The 20,678-nt window shown below is 39.5% G+C and overlaps 1 protein-coding gene across 11 annotated transcripts in view; it reads right to left on the reverse strand.

Annotated features, from left to right (window-relative positions):
• The window catches only part of LOC148393348 (neurexin-1a-like), a 181,131-nt gene that overhangs the window by 55,641 nt on the left and 104,812 nt on the right, over window positions 1-20,678 (reverse strand). For all 11 annotated transcript variants that reach the window (XM_088384596.1, XM_088384601.1, XM_088384599.1 and 8 more), the window contains 6 exons: window positions 19,331-19,357; window positions 15,451-15,573; window positions 14,822-15,203; window positions 13,451-13,641; window positions 13,024-13,197; window positions 10,735-10,854 (listed from right to left, as the gene is read on the reverse strand). In XM_088384596.1, coding sequence (XP_088240722.1) covers window positions 10,735-10,854; window positions 13,024-13,197; window positions 13,451-13,641; window positions 14,822-15,203; window positions 15,451-15,573; window positions 19,331-19,357 — 1,017 coding nt within the window. The remainder of the gene's footprint in view (window positions 1-10,734; window positions 10,855-13,023; window positions 13,198-13,450; window positions 13,642-14,821; window positions 15,204-15,450; window positions 15,574-19,330; window positions 19,358-20,678) is intronic.

The following is a 20,678-nucleotide window of genomic DNA, read 5'->3' on the forward strand; positions in this document are numbered from 1 at the left end:
ACCACTATCACCATTGCTGCTTAAAAAAGGAGCAGGGATACTGTCATCGTAACACGATTGCATCAACTCAGAGACATGGGAGTAATTATATGATACAAGCCCACAAGATACTGACAAGGACAGCAACATCACAGAGCCTCCCTTCTCTCTTCTTCCATCTCAGAAGAAATTTCCCTTGTCCCAGGGCTCAAACTTCTCAAGTCTTCATTCATTTGTTGTTCTGCAAAATAGTGATGAGAAATGTCTCTAATTCAACTGAATGTTAGTTGTAACATTTAAAATGGACTCAAGTGTCTTTAATATGCCAATTGGAAGGAATATGTTCATTGATTTATCAATCTGAGGTTTTGTTGACTCCTTCGCTCTCAAAGACTCTTAATTTATCATTTTTATTGTGAGTTTTGTTAATTTATTTCTGTATAACTATGTTAATTGTTCTTTATGTGACTGACTCTTGATTCTGTTCTAATCTGATGAAGTGATGATTGGTGAGACATTTGGAGATGTAAATAAGATTGGTCGCTTCAACTATCACCATCATATTCTGTAAATGAATAATACGAAGGAATCAATTTATAATCGAACGCTTCAATACCATAACTCATGACCATGTATTTTCTTTCATTAAACAAAATTGTTACATCCATTACATATAATGTAATTGTATCTTGTTACACAAAGTGCATGCTGAGAGTATATATTTGCCTATAAAGAAAAATCTAAATCATTGAGGGCTACACTGGAATTCAGAAAGCCGACAAAATAACTTACTAGTTAATTGCAGCAGTAAAAAGACACCCCTGAGAGAAGACAAGCCCCATGAAACTCAAGTAATTTGCATCACAGCAAAGACAACAGCAGGCTTTATCCTAGAGCCAGGTACCATGTTGATTAACATGACTTCCATTTTGTTTTTATGTACCCTTTCGCATGGCGCTCGGCCTAAAATGTAATCACATTACCGAGAGAGCTTCTCCTCACTCTGTTTCTTAATAGGCTCTTAATAATGGCTCAGAGGAGATTCTTGAACATTAGGTCATGAAATACACCCTCAGGAGACCGACACGTTGTCTACCACACGGTCAATTATGGCCAGCAAACACCTTAAACTGAACATTTCCGAGGGGCTCCACATATGGTACGATAACACACTCTCAAAATTCCATCGCTTGTGTGACTCTTATCGGTCGCAGATTATTTCCTTATCGAGAAACCAGCATTAGAGCAACATCACCGAAACATCCACAGTGCACTGGTACCAGGCTTCCACCCATCTGTCCACTGCTTGTCCTTTTTAGAGTCTTAGATGAACCGCATCCATCACTATTCGACAAAAAATTGCAGGACGCAAGCAAACTTTCAAACTTTTTGGGAGGTTGAATTGTATTCACTATGCTGCGGCAGGAAATTGTCGTACTTGAAAATTGTCTGCGCTGTAAAACCATTGAGGACCACTTGGCATCATAAAAAAATGGGTCCACGAATGCATTACATCATCTGTCAATTAATGCCTTGACATGTACTGCTGAAGTATCGTGGTCTCTCAGTGTCATATGAAAATGGCCCCATGAGAATATTAAAGTATCTGCACTCAAGATGGGCCTATAGAAGAGGCTTAACACTTTGCAGGCAACATATTTGTCTGTCCCAAACACCCTTGGGCAACATGGAGCGCCTCAATGTTCTAATCCTGTCTAATCTGGACACAGTGGAGCATCTGGAGAAAGGGATACGGATAATCTCAGTCATAGAGACACATGGGGCACTTTGCTGAGGCAGACAAAGAAGGGATAGAGCAAAACTTGACGATGCATGTATAAACACATATTGTATTGTCAGAAATAATGCTAAAATTAAATAGGGATGCATGTTATAAACAGATGGGATTTAAAGTATCACTATACAAAAATGGAGAAAATACTCACTGTGCCCGCCCCTAAGGGATGCAGGGGCTCTATGGATAGCAATAGGCACAATATGTTGATGTTTGTTCCCTTGGGAGAGTTGAACTTGGTTGAGACTGTCCACTGCACCTGGTTCTGACCCTGCCACAGAGTCCAAAGCCAAAGCAGTGATCCATAAGACCAGGTGGGCAAGGGAAGCCCAATTGTGGTGAAGGGGCTCTTCCCGGGGTACCAGGGGAGTCCTCCATCCCACCAGCATCTTTCCTGAGTGGCTCGATGAGGCTTTAGGTTACAAATGGAACTTCAGTTATCTTTAGAGCCCATAGTTCTCACCGCACAAAATCGCAGTGTAACGCGATTGACACACAGATCCACACGGGAAAAATGCTTCTTGCTGGTGTGCGTCGCGTTAGGGAATCCGTATCAGCGCGAAAAGACAAAAAGTACTATCATAAAACATAATCTAAAGCAAAAGGAAGGAATTAATGTAACCTCAAAAGTGATGAAAATCCTCTTCTTTTTTTCTCATGAAACTAGTAACATCTTTCCACTAACTCTCTGTATTCCAAAAGATCCAAGTGCCAGCTTGAAAAGCACAGAAAAAAAGTGGAAGGCTTCAGAAAAGCATAACCCAAAGTCTCTTCATTCTTTGGCTTCCTATTCTCTCAAAGGTTTTCCAGAGGAATAGAACCATAGTTAAATCCGAGTCTCTTTTGCATGTGTCCGACTGCTGCTGCGCGCTTTTAGTGCACCTGTGTGTTAGTCAGGTAGCACAGTCGCTCTTCATCCAGAGATGTGAGTTCTCAATGAAACAGTAGCACCTGGGGAACAAAAAAGCCTTGGGCAGGAAACACACGCTCACTCGCAGGCAGCATCAACAGCGTTGTTCCAGAAGATGTGCGCAGGAGGATTCGGGCAGAGAGGAAGGGAAGGAGCAGAGGAGGAGGAGGACTGAAGGGAGGGGTGGGGTAGTGGGGGGTGGCTCAGCAGCCAGCCAGGAAGCAAAAGGCGAGAGTGGCTATGCAAATGGGCAGCATCCACAGAGCGAATCACTGGAGCTGAAGATCATTGCAGGAATTGGAGCTGTGTCCCCAAGCTCTGATTCTTTTTTTCCACAATCACTCTGCCTCTCTTCAACATTATCACCAACATGGATCAAAATAGAAAAAAAAAAACAGCTAAATCCTGTTTTCATCAACTCTCTAATTATGCTCGATACTGCACTCTTGATTTTGAGAGGAAACTTGATGTTATCATCAACAAGAAAACTGCCACAAAATGATTCAATTGAATTCTTGCTAATTTTCAGTAACTGATGAGGCTTTAGAGTTAACTGCTCTCTGGAGGCTCAATTTATTCTTCAACACACAGAGGCAACTCATACACAATATACGTACAATTGTATACAACACACTTTATACTGTGCTGAGGTCTGCTCTGCCTGTTAATAAAGGACCATTAGTCACAAGAGAGAGTCTGCAGATGGCAGCCGTGGTGCACAGTGTGTGCTGCAGGAACAGAGAGAACATGTGGACATTAAAGCCCCGCTGACAAACCCTATCTGCTTCAGCTGGGAAGGTTGCTTAAGTGTTTAAAGTTCAGATTGGAAGCGGACAAGACTCACACTTGCTAATGTCTCTGCCACTGCGCAATATGCTCCCCACTGAAAAGTAAAAGGGATTTTAAAAAAGAAAAGAAATAGATGGCTAGATGGATGATATCCTACAAACATTGCACATTTTCTTGATGGCAGGTGGGCAAGATCTTGTGTTTGTAACTATACAGATTCTCAATATCTCACTTTCAATAACAAGCTGCAGTCATTCAGAAGCCTTTTGTTCTCACAAAAAGGAATGCTCATTTTTAGGTAATTATAATTTGCAATCTGCATAACTATGTAAGAAAAATGGCTGCTCGCCAAGGACAAACAATTAATATACTAACAGTTACAAAATAGAACCCACATACACACAAAAACTGTGCACCCAGTAGAGCATAATGTTTAGTTTATACAGAATAATTAGTAGAAATGCTGTGTTGAGCATGTAAAAGTAATGACATCATCTCAGTGGTAATGCTCTAATAATCAGATTCATCGTTAGTTGCTTGTTCATTTGTGCCCCCAAGTGGTGACTAAGTAAATTGCATGAAGGTTGTGTTTGTACAGGGTGATAAGAGGCTCTTCAAAAGCACCTTATTCTCATTTTTCTTAATTGGGTGCTTTAATTATAGAACAAAATAAAAAATTAAACATTGCATGTTATTTCATGCAGAAAAGCAAAATCCAAGACTACAACTTGGAACTGATAATCACATAAAAACATAAGAACACACACAGCGTGTACAAACAAAAGCGCTAATGCTGACAAACAACCTCCCTCTTTGATAGTAACCAGGGGTAATGGAGCATAAGTTCTTTGAAGCGGGTGTAGCTTCATTTTTATATGATTCCTCGTACTGCTGACTCAGGGTAGCTCAAGCGTGAACGCCAAGCCATACATTTACTAGGTGGACCTGCTTTGTGATGCAGTAATTTGTTTGTGTTAGGCACAAAACCATATGTGACACTAGAAATATCTGGACAAGAGTGAACACGAGTCCACTTAAGAAAAGGCATTTTGCCACGAGTACCGTATTTTCCACACTATAAGGCGCACCTAAAAACCTCCAATTTTCTGAAAAGCCAACAGTGCGCCTTATAATCCAGTGCGCTTTATATATGGACCAATATGGATTCGTGGATGAGGACTAATTTATTAAAGTAAGCTTTATGTGTTTATTTTGTGTGTTGTGTGATATTAACGCTTGAGCAACGTTGAGTTATTGATATATTGTTATTGTTTTCACAATTTTGAGTGTTACTATATTGTGATTGCATTAACGTTTGAGCAACGTTGAGTTATTTATTCTATGTATTATAATCCGGTGCGCATTATATATGGACAAAGTTTTAAAATGGGCCATTCATTGAAGGTGCGCCTTATAGTGCAGAAAATACGGTATCTGTTTCTGTTGGTTGTGGAAGGCAGTACAACTCTATCTCAAAAAGAATGTTGTCTTAAAAATGTCACAAGGCCTTCACCTTGTCCGGTTTCAATCCACATGTTTATTAGCTGCACTCGCTTATAGTTACCAGCAGGTTCATGACAACCGTCGTGAATAGGGAACAAACTGGCTCATTATCTGACCTTCAAATATAATCTATTGCAAAGCATACCTGTTCACAACAAGCAAAATGTCAGCAAACGGCTTTTATAAAACAAAGCATGGCATTGAAGACGGCTGTGTTTATTATGCATGAGGTGAGCCCTGCTAAATGAACCTGAAAAAAAAAAAGTTCTCTAATAGGACATAATGCATATTTACAGTTCTAAAAGCAAATCGCAATACACAGAGGTTTAAATGAATGACTTTGTTTTCATAGCGAAACACAAATTCAAAGTTATCTTAATTTAAAATGGTCTTTTGATAATTATAAACTTGACATTCATATAATTAGGTTCATTAAGTTGACGGAGGTACCTAGGTGTATCATTTAGCGGACAGTTGGATGTCCCGGGAAAACCTAATCTAAGGAATTAAATAGGGTACCATTTGGACTCCTCAATACATTATCTGAGAATAGCAAGATGGAATATTTGAGCCATTACATGACAGCATACAAGATACTCATGGAAGATTTGACCCGATAGTTCTTAAGATGATCCAAATCCTTTCCTTGTCAAATATCGACGCTGACAAAAATATTCTAGGCCAATTTCCTCCTGTGATGCAAAAGCATTAATCATTTTCTAAATCCATTTAAATACACACTCAGCCTGTACTTAGCGAATAACATTAAAACAACCTTGCACATAAATGCAAATCGAGGTTATAGTTGGATGCCTGCATCGCTACGTCCCGCTTGCTCCTGTTTGTTGCTAAGACTGTGTGTGTATATGCAGAGGAGATGTGCCCGCAAATGCATAAACTAAATCCTGACTGTCAGTGAGAGAGATAGGGGTCGTAGGTCGTCAGCTTTCTGGAGGCTTTCCCTCTATCTTGTCTGACAGTTCCCAAGATGCAGTGGGCTGCCGAGGCATTGCGGTCTGTCCGTCTCTGTCTATCTGTCTCTTCTGAAAGCCAAGTCCATCACTTCTCTTCGTGGGGTTCACCATCTTAACTAGGTCAAGGACAGTCCACCTCCCACTTTTGGAAAGAAGTGTATTAACTAGAAACATGAACGAACTCTGTACTTGAAAATGTTACTTTCTGAATAAAAAAGAAACATACTTAGCTTTGTCTCGAATTAAAATATACCCATATAAACTGCAAACCGGCTTACAGACAACTGTAAATATTTGGGGAGCAATGTCGTTCTCCACTAATGATAGTGAAGAGAAGCGCTCATGTCGACGAGTATTCTATAAAAGAAACTTCTTCAGAGATATGATTTATACAGCCAATATTAGTTCTGCACTTTTCTCCACGTCTCATCCTCTTCAATTTCAATTCTATTGAACTTCATAGCTACGGCACTTGCCACATATACAATTCACAATTCACAAGTAGTGGGGGAACTATACATGGCACTTAGCTCTGTTGACGGATATGAAATGGAGGAATGCAGAATGTGGCGGTTAACTGCACTACAGTGTGACACTTGTGAATAAAAAAACAAAAACAGCTGCTGTGCCTTTATCTTGAAACTAAAGGTCAGGAGATGTTGAAAAAGTGTATTTTCTGCTGAGGACACAGATGAGGTGCTCTTATGAATAGATGACCTTAAATATAATGTATGGTAGAGCAAAGTGAAAAATGCTGTATCTATGATTAGAAGGCAGCAAAATAACACATCTGGGATAAGTGGAGTGTTTATTATGTATTCTGTAGGGTAGAATCCAACCAGGACGAATCATTTAAATGTATGCAATACTGTATGCACTGTATACTGAACAGTATAGGCTTACTGTCCATCCAGTTTTGTTTAATAATTGTTATGAGAAAAAAATCCACAGCAACATTCATTATGTACCTTCTGCCATCTTCTGGAAGAACATTTCATTGTAATGTCTGTTATCATATGTTGTGACTGGCATGGATATCTGAACAACGATACATTATTGTATATGTAATATGAATCATTTTTGGACCAATTAGGTGAAATTGACTACTTTCAGGCAGCTCACATGATGATCTCTTACAGCACACTAATAGGCTGTGACACATTGGTTGGAAATCACAGCTTTAAGCAAGGTTAACAGCCCCCCCGCCTGCTCACCCCCACCCCTGTTCAACTCCACAGAGCAAGAAGCATCCAACCATAAATGTTCTGCCAGGCTGCAGCCAATGCACCAAATGTTTTGTCGGAGAGTATTGTGAAAACCTTATTAAGCCAGGCTCTTGCTTAAATCACTTCATCAAGACAGTAGAATAGGTGGAAATGAATTTTGCCAAGATAGTGAGTGATCACATGTGCAGGCACGCTGCTTGCTACTGATAGAGACACGTGAAACTCATGAAGTCTGTCCTCCATGAATAGAAAACACAAGTGACTACAGGAAGTCAAGGAGACTCTTGAAGGTTGAATTGACTTTTCTATAAGGGGGAAAGAGAGGGATGGCTTCAGTAGAATTCCTAAGTGCATGGAGGTCCATGAGCCATGAGGGATAGATGGCTCTTTTGCTGTAGAGTGAAAAGCTTGTTTCATTAGCTTTGGAGGTGTTAAGCCGACACTAGACTGTCTGTCCGTCCGTCCATCCATCCATCCGTCCATCCATCCATCACATCCTGAAGGCAACTTTTCATGCGATATGAAACACTGGCTGGTTTACAAACGGCTTCCACCTAACACACTTTCCATGTAACACAACGACAGAATGATTCCGTTTTTGCTACAGCGATACCAAGTGCACTCCTGAACTCTTTTGTGAAAATTTTAATTGACACAAGTGTGAAATAAAATGTGTAACACCCAGCTGCACAGTTCAACACATTCTCTGTCAACATCTTAATTAGTCCTTGGTTGTGGACAAACAACCGCACATTTAATGATCAAGTAAGTCACCAGCGAACAACCCTGAGTTCGGGAAAAGAACACGTCAGCCATCAAAGAGTAATCCAAGCAAAGCCCAGTGAGACTGCAATTATGACACCACAAAAGAACAGATTCATTATACACACTTAATTCAACATGCTGTGCTTTACCATTATTCAAAAGCACTCTTTCCAAGCATTTACTAGGTCAGCTAAAACTCGGTAATGTGTCCGCTCAAACCTGAGGGAAAACTTAAAGCAGAAGAAAGAAGCTATGTCTGGTATCTATGCCAATAGTTTGAGTCACCCATCTGACACAGAAACCCATTTGGATCGAGGATCTCCATCAGCATGAGGAAATAATTGAAAATAATTGCACTGTCTAGTGACAACTTATTTGGAGTTTAGGTGTGACGTGAGGGTAATAGAGTTAATGAAACCAATACAAAGGCTCGACAAGATTCATTATATTGATATGAAATTACAATACCTTCAATAGCTAAAATCTAATGAAGAATGTTGTTTGGCAGTTTCTTGCAGGCGTGGGACTACGAAATGAGGTTATAGCTGCAAAAGTGAATAACCAATAGTACCTCTTTTATGTTGCCTTGTTTGCTAAAAACTAGGCCAAGCTTTCAATACACACTGAGCCCAAATATTTTCTGCTGTATACAATAAAATGGGGCCACATACAGGGTAAATAGAATCTTACTTTGTTGTGACAGCAGATTCAAGTGCCCGTAACCCCCCATGGCGACAGAGCTGCCCTGGTTATCCCCTTGAAACAAACAAAGTGGCTTAATCCATCCATTGCATTCTATTGACTGCTTCATTGCCTGCATGCCAGGGTAAGCAGTTGCTTGTCTTTATCTAAGTCTTCCAAGTGCCCTAGTTTATCCTTAACACCAGCTAACATTATGACTTTCTAAACCAGAAATAAAATGACAATTTTAAAAATGACATTTTTGCTATAATTACAATTACTTTTATTAATTTTTCTAAATGGAAAATGTAAATTAAATTAGTTTCAGTTTGACCTTTTTTTTTTTTATTCAATTTGAGTTATAATTACTTCAATAGATTTTGTTAACTATATAACAACTGCACTGAGGCACTGGAGGCTTCACACCCTAATATTGAATACTAATATTTCATTCCATTAATAATTCAGAAGTGAATGCCTGCTGGTGAATATGCACTTAAAATCATGTAAGGTATTTTCACTTTGCATGGATTACAGATATGTCTGACCCTGGACAATGTCAGAAAGTAGAAACCATCCAAGGACCCAGACAGGCTATTCTCAAGATATTAAGATACTTGCGACTGAGTATGCACTGGGTCAGACACATTAGGAGTCTCGGGAGTAAGCCCTGTCTTTGGCCTTTGGGCAGATACAATGGCGATATGACTGCACTACCTCCATTGTGGTTACAATATTGACATGGCACTAATAGCTTGGAATACAGGAAGGGGTGAATGAGCAACCGAGCGAGGCAAAAGTTGCGTGAAGCTCAGGCGGACTTGACTCGGTCGCCTTTTCTCGACCCACTTAAGCTCAATAGCAAACACCATTCTGCTTGTCGTTCAATATTACCTTCAGACTCTTGACCACTGCAGGCTAACTCCCTGAGGAGGTCTAGACTGAATATTTAGTCATGTACCATGATAATGATGCGCACGCACGCACACACAAACACACGCACACACACACACACACACACACACTCCCAGGCTCCTTTTAAAGTGGTAAGGAATGAAAAGAACAACAACAGAAAATGTCAAGTGGCAAACCAGTTCTTGACCATTATGCCCTTTTTTTGGAAGATCACCTTAATGTTTTTTTTTTTTTTGTAATTCACTACTGATTAATAAACAATTTCAAACCTCAAACAGAAATCATGATATCAAAGGATACCCGTGTCACGCTAGGAACTGCAGGAATTCAATATGACAATATATTTTTCTACTCAACAAAGTCTGATCAAAATCTCTCAGCCCAAGTAAATTTTTGTCCCCATTTCTCCTAAACGAATGCTGATACTACACGAGGAACTTCAATTATCCACAAAGGCAAAAAGCTGTATATGATGAATTGCAGAGTGGCTATTAATTTTAATAGGTGTTGTAAATACATGCTGCCATCTTGGAGCCTTCCCAATAGCTTAATTAATCGCACAGCTTGAGTAGGCTTATTAGCTTTTGCTGGTACAACACAAGGTAGCACTTCCATAGCATGCTAATGAATTATATAGAGGCAGGAGGCAAGGTACTAAAGCTAAATTTTGTATAATTCAATAAACTCCGTATGTAATTTTGCTGAACCCATTCAGTGTTCTAAATTGCCTGCTATTCTACACCAAAGTAAAAAAATATATATAAAGATATACATTTTACCATAACACTTCCTCATTTTTCTTCTCTCCTGCCCATTTCACCCCCATAACAATCCATCAACACAGATAAGACTTCAACTCCATTTCTCACTCTCAGATTTTCCTGGGCAAAGAGAAGCTGACTCGAATCTTTATTCCATCGACTCAAGTTTGCCACAGTTCTAGGAAAGTATGTGTGCCCTGGATATTGTATCCCAAGGGCCGTGATATTGAGCTGGGCTATTGTTTTATTAGGTCTGCAGGAACAATGTGTCTGGTTACAGTTACAAGGCACAGCAGGCACAGCCTTTTAGTCCAAACCAGTCTTGTCAATGCATTACAACATTATATTCAAGAAGCAGAAATGCAGCAAAATTCTCCCTGGAACTGCAAAAGCATGTGTGCAGAAAAAAAAATAATAATAATTTCTAAACTCCTACCGTCATTACACAGCGGTCCACCGAATGTCGTCATGCTGCAGTCACAGCTGAAGCCCTCCCATTGTTGAAGACACACACCTTGGTTGGCACAGGAATCTTCCTGGCATGTCGTGCTGGGGCCTGAGCATTAAGAGAAGTACAACACACAGTGAGCCCACTACCTGTCATTTCACTCAAGAAAATATCACTAACATTCTCTACTATTGTCCAGCAGAAGTGAAACATACAAAAACAAATTTCCTGTGACACCACACTAAGATCATAATCTGTATATTTAAAAATATCCGCTAGTAAGGGGTATACATCACTAGAAAAAAAATCAAAAAAACAAAAGAAAACACATTGCTTTTAATTTATGGCTGCTGTGGTACAAACCCAGGGTGATTGTCTAATATTTTTTTTCCAGGCGCTGTAATATGCTCGTGTAAATCAAAAGTGAGGGCAATCAATTTACAAAAAGGATCTTGTTTGTGAATTCCTTCCATGCACGCCTGCCGGTGTTTAAGTTTGTTCTCTTTGTAGGATTTAGCAACAACAGCAGAGTTTCAAATTAGTACAATAAATTAAAATTAAAGAAATGACCAGGTGACGATCCTTGTATTCCATTGGAACTAAAGATGTAGGGTGGGAAGGTGAATGGGAAAGGTGGCAGTCATCTCACTCAGGGAGATGTGGAATGTGTGATTGAAGTGGTGGGCAAGCATTGCCAATGCAGAGAAGGGAAATATATCACATGCTGTATTAAGCAGACCCATTTTCTGCATCTACCTTGCAAATCAGCTTTCATCAATGCAACTTTTGTCGGAGTAGAAGACGAAGAGGCAAAGTATAGCAGCTGTTAGTAAACAGAAGGAGGTCAGGTGGAAAGAGTGTGTGCAAAGATGATTGAAGTGAGTGTTTGTATTGACCAGAAGAGGTAGAGATGCACTATCGGAGGAAGTTGGGTAAGCCTAAATGACATCAGAGATGTCATGAGGATATCAAGGTTTATGCACAGCCAATCACACATCTACAAACAGTGTTCATTGAGTGCAACCACTGACTCAAAAAGAAAAGCGAGTTTGACACAACCGCGCACGGTGATGAATTTAATTACATGTGAACCACATTAAAAAAAAAAAAAAAGATCACAACTCGTAAACTCAATCAAGAAGAGTGGATGAATTGTGAAATTAAACTAGGTGACTGCTGCTGAAAAGTAAATCCAATAGCGTATTATCTTTGGATGTGCTACTCATGCTAATCATGCACGCAACAAAGGTTTCATACATAATTCACAATGATTGCTTCTGGCAAACTCTCAGATCCGGTAAGTGTGCACGGTGCAAAACAAAATAGAGATGAAATTGGAAATAGGGGTAACAGTACAAATATGGCTGAGGGAATAAGTAGATTATGATCAAATGAAATGAACAACTGTGCACGGCGATATCTCATCGCGTGATCAGAAAGCTTGAACAGTTTATGTCATGCGACCTTCATGGCATGTGTTGCCAGTGGGGGTGTCTCAGTGGCCAAATGATAACAATCAGAAGCAATTACAAATTTGTGTTATGTCAATTGACAAATACCATAGCATGGATGATTTTATAATATGGAAATACATCCCACGAGGAATGGGGGGGATAGAGAAAAATTATGAATTATCCAGCTTTATGTACGTGGGAGTTTTAAAAGTGGGTGTGTTTTGATTTTCTAGAGAGGGAGCCATGAATTGGACTGTGTCTAAGCATGGGAAAAGGCCAGTAAAGCAGAAGCAATGCACATGTACGGAATGTAAATAAATGCTGCATCCCATAAAATCCACCCAAATCTCATATTTGACTTGCTTTTTGGCAGAAGATTGGAGGATATTTTCTCAGTCTTCACACCAATAAATTAATAAAATCCATACGACTTACCATTAAACTTTGACTTCAGTTTAAATAACAATAAGTCACATTGTGACGGAAAAAAAAGAGGTTTATATTGTAAAAACATGACCCAAACTACGTTGTGCATCTTGCAGATATTGAAATTGAAAAATAAATAAGTTAAATAAATAAGTAAAATCCTTGTAAATTTGCAAATCCTGACTGATGACCAGGGCTAAAAGTACAGATTTAATAACTGACTTCAGATAGCTGAAATCATTGAAAAAATTATATGGCTTTTACTTGGGACAAAATGTGTTCAATCAGATGTCAGAAATATTATAAATTATTATTAGTTTTACTCAGTACTATAGATTTGCTGGCATGACAAATATATAACCAAGAAGCTCAAAACATAATCTTACTCAAACCTCACCTTCACATCCCCTTTCAATATGTCCCACACAGTCCAAGGCATCTGACATTAGATCAGGAAGACGCCCATTCAGATCCACTGACGCCAAACAACCTTGAAAGCCCTCCTTGGCATGCACCAGTTTGGGCAGTTCCTTGTACATCTCCTTTGTCACCCCACCAACATAAAGGTTACCTGAATGATAAGAGGAGAGAAATACAATACTGACTCTTAGTGGACAAAAACGTTATTGCTCTATAAAAAGGTCTAACACACTTCAACTCATTTTATGGTAGAACTATAAATTGAGAAAGCAAATAAAAAATTCGGATTATTTTTTATACTTGCAAATTTCATACATGCATTTCAATCTTCAGTAACTTCAGTTCTATGATCAGATAATGCACATGTGATGATATGTTAACATGATGTTCAGTAGATTGTATACCCTTCAAGTCCAGGTTTTTGGCCCCTGTGGTGGTCTGGGTGGTAATCTTAGTATCAATCTTGACTGTGTGAAGATTGTTGGCATCTCTGGAGATGATGACACTGTGCCAGTTGTTGTCATTGAGAGGCTTGTTGGAGTTTCCTTTAATCAAATGGGCACCATTTCCCAGGTCTGACACATAGTGCAGGTATCTATAATCAGACAATGTAAAAACATGAGTGGAAAAATTACAATGAACAATAAAACAGCACAATAAAGTGTTGCCACCTGTTAGTCTCTAAATATTGGACCAAATCTGTTTATGGACTGCATTTTTTTTTCTAAAATAATTTATGAAGCATTAGTTCGTGTACCTGCATAAAAATAACTAAATTATTGACAGTCTGCAGAATTACCAGAGGCTCTGTGCTGTAATGAACAAACCAGTCATTAATTTTGCGTTTTGAAGGCAGTTTGCATGCTCAATTTAATTAAAATGTATGACTTTTTAATGTTCCCGTAAGCAGTACTGTACTGCATAACTCCAGGTCGTACTTGAAAGGAGGTCAACCCATTTGAGCATCAAGGAATGCACTCTTGTGTACTTGATTCCTTTTTATGTTGGGTCCTTGTGTGCCTTTGTGAAGATTAAAACGCATACTAATAGCCAAAAGCTCTCAATTCTGGCACAAAGGCGATAAGAACGGAATTTGAAGTCCTTTAGTGATATTACAAATGTCAAGAATTTTATTCACTTGAGAAACTGTTGTGAGGTATGAACAGTTTCACGATAAGAACCATTATTCATTTTTCTGTACAGACAGCAGAGTTGTAAATATTTAGTTTTTCATATTTGCAGGTATTTTAAGATGGTGACACAATGACTTACAATAAAAGGGACAGAAAAAAAGTGGTCAAAATTGCATGGGTGGTTGCTACAAAAATACATTTCAGAATTTCCCATCTTCATACATTTGTGCTATTGGGTAGGATGGAAAGGCAGAAACCTTATTTTATAAAGAAACATATGCAAGCCCATCTACATTTTTTTTAAAAGACACTTGGGAATACGTGGGAACGTGTTATGTTCAAATTGTTCATGGTGGAATTAAAGTTTTGAAAGAATGTACTATTGTTGTTTTTATAACGTGAAAATGAAAAGGTGCACGGAAGGTGCTATTTTATTCTATCAAAAAATGCTGCCTTCCTTTGATATATTATTACTATTCACTATCATTTCCACGTATTGAAGAAACGTTTAGTAGCTAACTAAAATATTAGAAACAGCTCATCATGGTTATAGACCACAACTCATTGATGCATTGTGAAATAAAAACATCTCTGAGGACATCAGCTCAAACCGAGAGTGAACTTTATAAAGTCCAAACATACCCTTTGACCAGTTCCACCACAATGAAGTCATTCCCATCCCCGCTGTTATAGAGGATGAGACCATCAGAAGAGGTGGTTTTAAACTGAAAGAAAAGGTGCATGGAGTAATAAGCCTGCAGAGCAGTGAGTGTCACGTAGCTGGAGCGCGATTTGAAGGTGACAGGATCAGCGATGATATTCTTGAATCCGATCATGGCGTTGAGCTCGCAGTAGTCGATGTCACCATTTTTACACAGGTCTATGTAGGCCATGCCATTGAAGGACAGACTTTGGAGGTGACCGATGAAATTGGACGGCACCATGGACATGAAGCGCTTCTCCGTCACGATTCCTGTCTCAATGTTGTGGAACTCCAGTTGGGTGTGGTCACCGGCCATTTGACCTTTGATCGCACAAGTGGGCAAAGCAGAGATGGTATTGTTGGTGGGGGAGAGGGACACTTCTAGCAAAAGCAGCACAACTTCCTTAAAATGTGCATGAAAATGTGAGCTAGAATTGCAAGCAAGCTATTCTTGGGATTGTCTTATATTTTTGTCAGTATATATTTATCTGTATGTTTAGCTGCAGAAAAAAAACAAGGATGAATCAAAAGTTTTTTTTCTCCTACAGGGATGCTAATTAAGAAGTACCTTCCACTGGTGTCAGATCATCTACGGTCAGTGTCAAATTCTTTCCCCTTCTGAAGACACGCACTGTGTGCCACTCATTATCGTTCAGATTCTGACCCGCAAAAATAGTCTCCGGACCTTTGCCTGCGGGACAGTCCGAAAATGGTTAACAAACATACACATGTGCAACGTAGGCATGCACCATAGAAAACCTCAGAGAAATAGTAAAGAAGGTAATAGAAAAAGAAAAGAGGGACAGAGTGGATGAGTTCTTTTTTCAGCAAAGACACAAAACAAAGGTTGACATTGTTAATGGTCCATAAAAACACATTATTCTGACTTGCACTTTGCTGTTCTGATGGAAGAAAATAGAAATACACCAGAATGCTCGAGAAAGTCCCATTTTCAAAAAGGGAAGTCATGAGAAGTCATGTTTTAATTACTGGTAATTCAAGAAATAGTAGCTTGTTAGATCGTATTCAAGCAATTTACATCACACCAGTAGGTGGCAGCAGATGATCACCATGAAATATTTGCAGTTCACTAACTGGATTTCTTTGTGCACGCTTTATTTTTTCGGCGTCTCTAAAGACGGTAATTTGAAAGAGAACCATTGTAGTAGATCGCATAATGTATGATGTAGAGGAAAACTAATGTTGCTGTGAAATGCAGCTTATGAAAAAAAGAAAATACAGAGTGTGTTTTAATTTTCAATAAATATACTCACTAATACATATTTTTGAAACACAGCAATCGGTATCGGATGTTTGTTGCATGCCAAATGCATATGAAAGTCATGTTATTGCCTGCTGAGCTTTAATACTGAGTGATAATTAAAGTGACATGAGTAAAAGTCACACTGCAGTCGTCTGATTTATGCCTTCAGCCAATCCTGAAAAATGGCGTTATAATATTGTATGAATTGTGTGACTGCTATCAGGCTGGCTGTAAATGAGAGGTTACATAGATTCAAGGTGGCAAACACCTCAAGCATAATCTAATTTAAAATCTGATAAATTAGAGCAACTGCAAATTGTGGAAAAAATACAAATCCTGCAAAATGCCTATCTGCATTTACTACTCACAAATCACAGAAATACCTGAATTGGTCTGACATGATTAAAAAAAAAAAAAAAAGCAACCTCTGCGAAGATCTTGGATTTTATATAGATGCCGCTTCAGTGTTCTCCTGCTGTGCCCACACAACCAAACACGCGGATGACAATATCCCATTGTGACAGAATTAAATCTCCAGGCTCTGCCCACTGTGAGGCTTATTTTAGATAGGTGCCAGGTTCATTCTCTTCAACTCCTTTCTGGCTATTTATGCTCTCTTTTTCAGCAAGTTCTAAACCCCTGATGCAATACATATGCAAATGTGAGGATGCCAAAGTTCTGGGACATGTCCAATCTTAGAGGCCCAGTCCTGCTTTGTAAGCACAAAACACAGGGGGCAGGATTGGAACTGGAGAGGGATTAAGGACATGATAGTGAAAAATTGGAATGGAGTAGCACTTGAAAGTGTACTTGATCGTTGCCTTCCATTTTTCTGCCCTTGTTGCTCTCCAAGGGCAGACCAAAAAGGAGGCGGGCCAAGAGGCCATTTACAAGAGGCATTTCCCCACTGCTTCCACTGCTGTGTGGTTGTGAGACTGACATTAAAGGCCAATTAAAGGCCAGTGTGTGTGGCTCCCATCCGCCAAGAATCCTCACTTATGGTGATCTGTCTGCAGTGATGGACCCACAGTGATCCCTTGCCGCCTCGTTGACTTCTGTGCCCAAAAGGAACAGCAGAGAAGTTTGGCACAAGGACAGCAAGAGAACATGTGATTATTCAGTCAATCAATTTGGGTTGGCAAAATGACAAGCCAGAGGCTGGTGCTGCTCGGCCCAACATCGCAACTCGCTCAGGTGGAGGAAAGAGGCTTGACCGATCAGCAACCGCTGGATTACTGTCAAAAGCAAACATCAAAGTCTGCAGTGGTGCCAAAGAAAGCTTAGTAGGCCACACCAGGCGACCTACTTGTCTGATAAATGTTCAAATGCATTGTGAAAACCTTCCATCACAGAAAGGTTGCCAAACAGGGCCAATCAGTCCATTCAATTACCCCAATTGAATTCATATTCAAAAAGAACGTTTGCATTTTTTTTTACGTTTGACCTATATTGTGAATATCTATATATTGCAGCAAAGATCAGTGAATCTACCAGAGGTACTTTGGCATACTTCAAGAGATTATACATTAGCCAATAAAAACGCATAATAACCTCTAGCCCTGCAATGTTGGGAAAGCAGAACCAGGAACACATCTGCAGCCAGAATATTTAAGCTTATGTGTTTCAGTTTGTTATGGCTTGGTAGATGTTACGAGTGTTTACGTAAATCCAAGTGGCAGTGTTTTCTTCAGACAGCTCCCGGCAGCCCAAGGGAGCCTCAGCCCCTAATTGACAGTGATGTGTTCTTTGAGTTGCTTCTGAATTTCTCTCAACCACCAAGCTGACCAGAACCGCAGCGCCTGACACTGCGCATTAATTAACAAGTGGGGGAAGGAAGAGGACGGAAATAACGTAATATAATAAATGTAGAAAAGGAATGAATTCAACATGAACTTAATTAACAGTTATCGCCCTAAACTTCAATTTCCTTTGTCCTGAGATCCAATTTGGTGTGGCTCTTTAATTTTTATTTGCATACTTCCTCTACTTAGTTTTTAAACATTTATTTCTTCTGGAATAGCCATTATGAAAAATATATATTGCCTTTTGTTTTTAATTGTGCTGTGCATTACAAAGCTATATAATCCATCAATAATTTAGTTTTGTATTTACAAGAAAAAAAACACTACAAGTCCAAATGTAGCTACAAAAGAATTACCCAAGTTCCGTGTGCACGCATTACGCCTTCACAATATCATCATAAACCAAGAATGACCTTTTAAAGCGTTGACACGAAGAATTAGAGCTGTGAGCTTTTCATTTGCATACGCAAACAAGGGACGCATCCAGGAGGCATGAACAATGCTATTTAGCATTTAGAGAGGTGTTAAGAGTGGCTGGCTCACAGAGCAAGTCTAGAGGTCACTTCACGTGATGTTACGCGAATTGTGGAAGGCCTACCTCCTCATCATGACCTTCTCAACACGGACAACTGAATTAAAGCATTATTAAACCCCTGTATAGTATTTGTTGGAACTGGCTAAGATTTTATTTCATTCATTATTATCTATGATACTGACAGTATGTATAGCTCTTAGAATTATTTAACAGGAAGTGAGGTCATGGATCGGAATCTGTAATCATTTATTCATTGCAGTCCCTGCATAATAAATGTCAGGGATATTTACCTCTTAAAATATTGCAATGTTACTTCGATGTTGAAAACGCACACTCCCAGATGCACACACAAAGAAAATGATCTATTCTTGCACCATCCTCTTCAAACATTCCTTCCTGCTCTGTGAGGCAAGTTAATGAGAATAATAAAACCACACTCTGTATTGCCTGTGTATGTGACATTAATGGTGTCATCAATTTACAAGCAGCTACTCATGCTGGAGTCACAGGAAAAGAAAAAAAAAAGTGACAATGACCTCATGCATGTGTAATACAATTGAAGTATTTGTGAGTTTTTGTTTGTGTTAAATACCACTAGAAAATATGCATGGCTCTCCAATTACCACCTCACCCTTTTTACCGTTCTTGTGAACTTCAAGTTTGAATAAGAACTGCAATGCAAGATGCAAGTCAGAAACATCTTATCTTGGGAATTTTGAATGCCATCTGTAATGGCTGCAGAAAATAAATAGTATTAGGCTTCTTGCCATACTGGAGCACATGAATGCCGAGAGAAATACAGTAATAGAAGAGCTAAAGAAGAAAATGAATGTGAGCAGTAACTTACTGGAGGTACAGTTTATCCTGACACAATCTAGATGGGGAAGAATAGATGAGAGATAAATTCATCTTTCAACAATGCAGCTGCAGACATCAGTAAAGTATACAGTCCACCTCTCTGGGGACATACACACGGACGCTGACCGTCCTCTGATGCTCTCACCATGGCCTCCAGCTGAGCACAAAAGTGCTGTAGTAGTTGTGACAGAGGAGCACAATTATAGCATTATATAAAACAAATGATAACAGGAGCTATTTAGATTGAATAGGAATACGTATGATTGTTTGTGTTTGAAGTTGATTATTTAAATCTACTACTATACATCATGAGAGCATGAGATTTTGGTCAGAGTCAGACAGGGCCAGCGAGACAGCTGTGTTTATCCTTGGCTACAAAACATGATTATCCCCAAAAATATACTGGAGGCTAAAATTTCTACTGATCATAAAATACAGTAGTTAATTACGGTAGTTAATAAAATAACTATAACATTGGATTTCTACCTCAATGTAACGAATACTGAATAGAACCAGTCTACGTTTACTTCAAGGTAACACTAACGTCTAGTGTATCGGTGTTCTCAAGCTGTAAAAGACAAAAGAGTACAAAAAGAAGGAAGCAGACTTTTTGTCGTTCCTTTTTCAGCTTGCTGGATTGTGGTCTTAATTCTACCACAGCAGTTCTAGTTGTCAACTTTCATGACTGACTTACAGTAAGCCGCGGGCATACAGGCTTTATCTTACTTTTCCTTTTTACCTCCCTGGTTGCAAAAGCTCAGCTCATGTTGTGCTCTGCGATAGGTGACCCAGTTGGAAAACCCCCTCCCTGCCTTCTTTTCTGGCCCTGCCTGTCGTGTGTTGTCAACCGCAGCAGAAAAGTGGGAGCAAACAGCCAGAGACCAACACTTGCCTGCCCCTACAGGAAATGCTCCGGTTTTAAAGAGGGTCCGAAAAGTCGGCCTTCCAATAGTTGATACGTGCCGATTATGTTATCCCTTTGACAGGAAAAACGGGGGCATGGCCTGTTTTTGTTTTGGCATTCCGGTTTTGTCAGTAACAAGCATTAATTAGCACTGATCATCCATCCATCCATCCATCCATCCATCCATCCATCCATCCATCCATCCATCCATCCATCCATCCATCCATCCATCCATCCATCCATCCATCCATCCATCCATCCATCCATCCATCCATCCATCAATTAAATATACCGCCAACAAAAATAGTGTGGCAACGGCACTAAAACGGGTGTTGGACAAACACACCATTGAGGAATAAATAGATGGAATGGGTGGTGAGCATTTCCTTGCTGGGCAAAGGCAACTGTGAGCTCAAGTGGCAGTAAGCAGAGA

The sequence above is a fragment of the Syngnathus floridae genome, chromosome 9 (genome assembly GCF_059516105.1).
Source record: "Syngnathus floridae isolate MCC-2025c chromosome 9, RoL_Sflo_1.0, whole genome shotgun sequence".
Lineage (NCBI taxonomy): Eukaryota > Metazoa > Chordata > Actinopteri > Syngnathiformes > Syngnathidae > Syngnathus > Syngnathus floridae.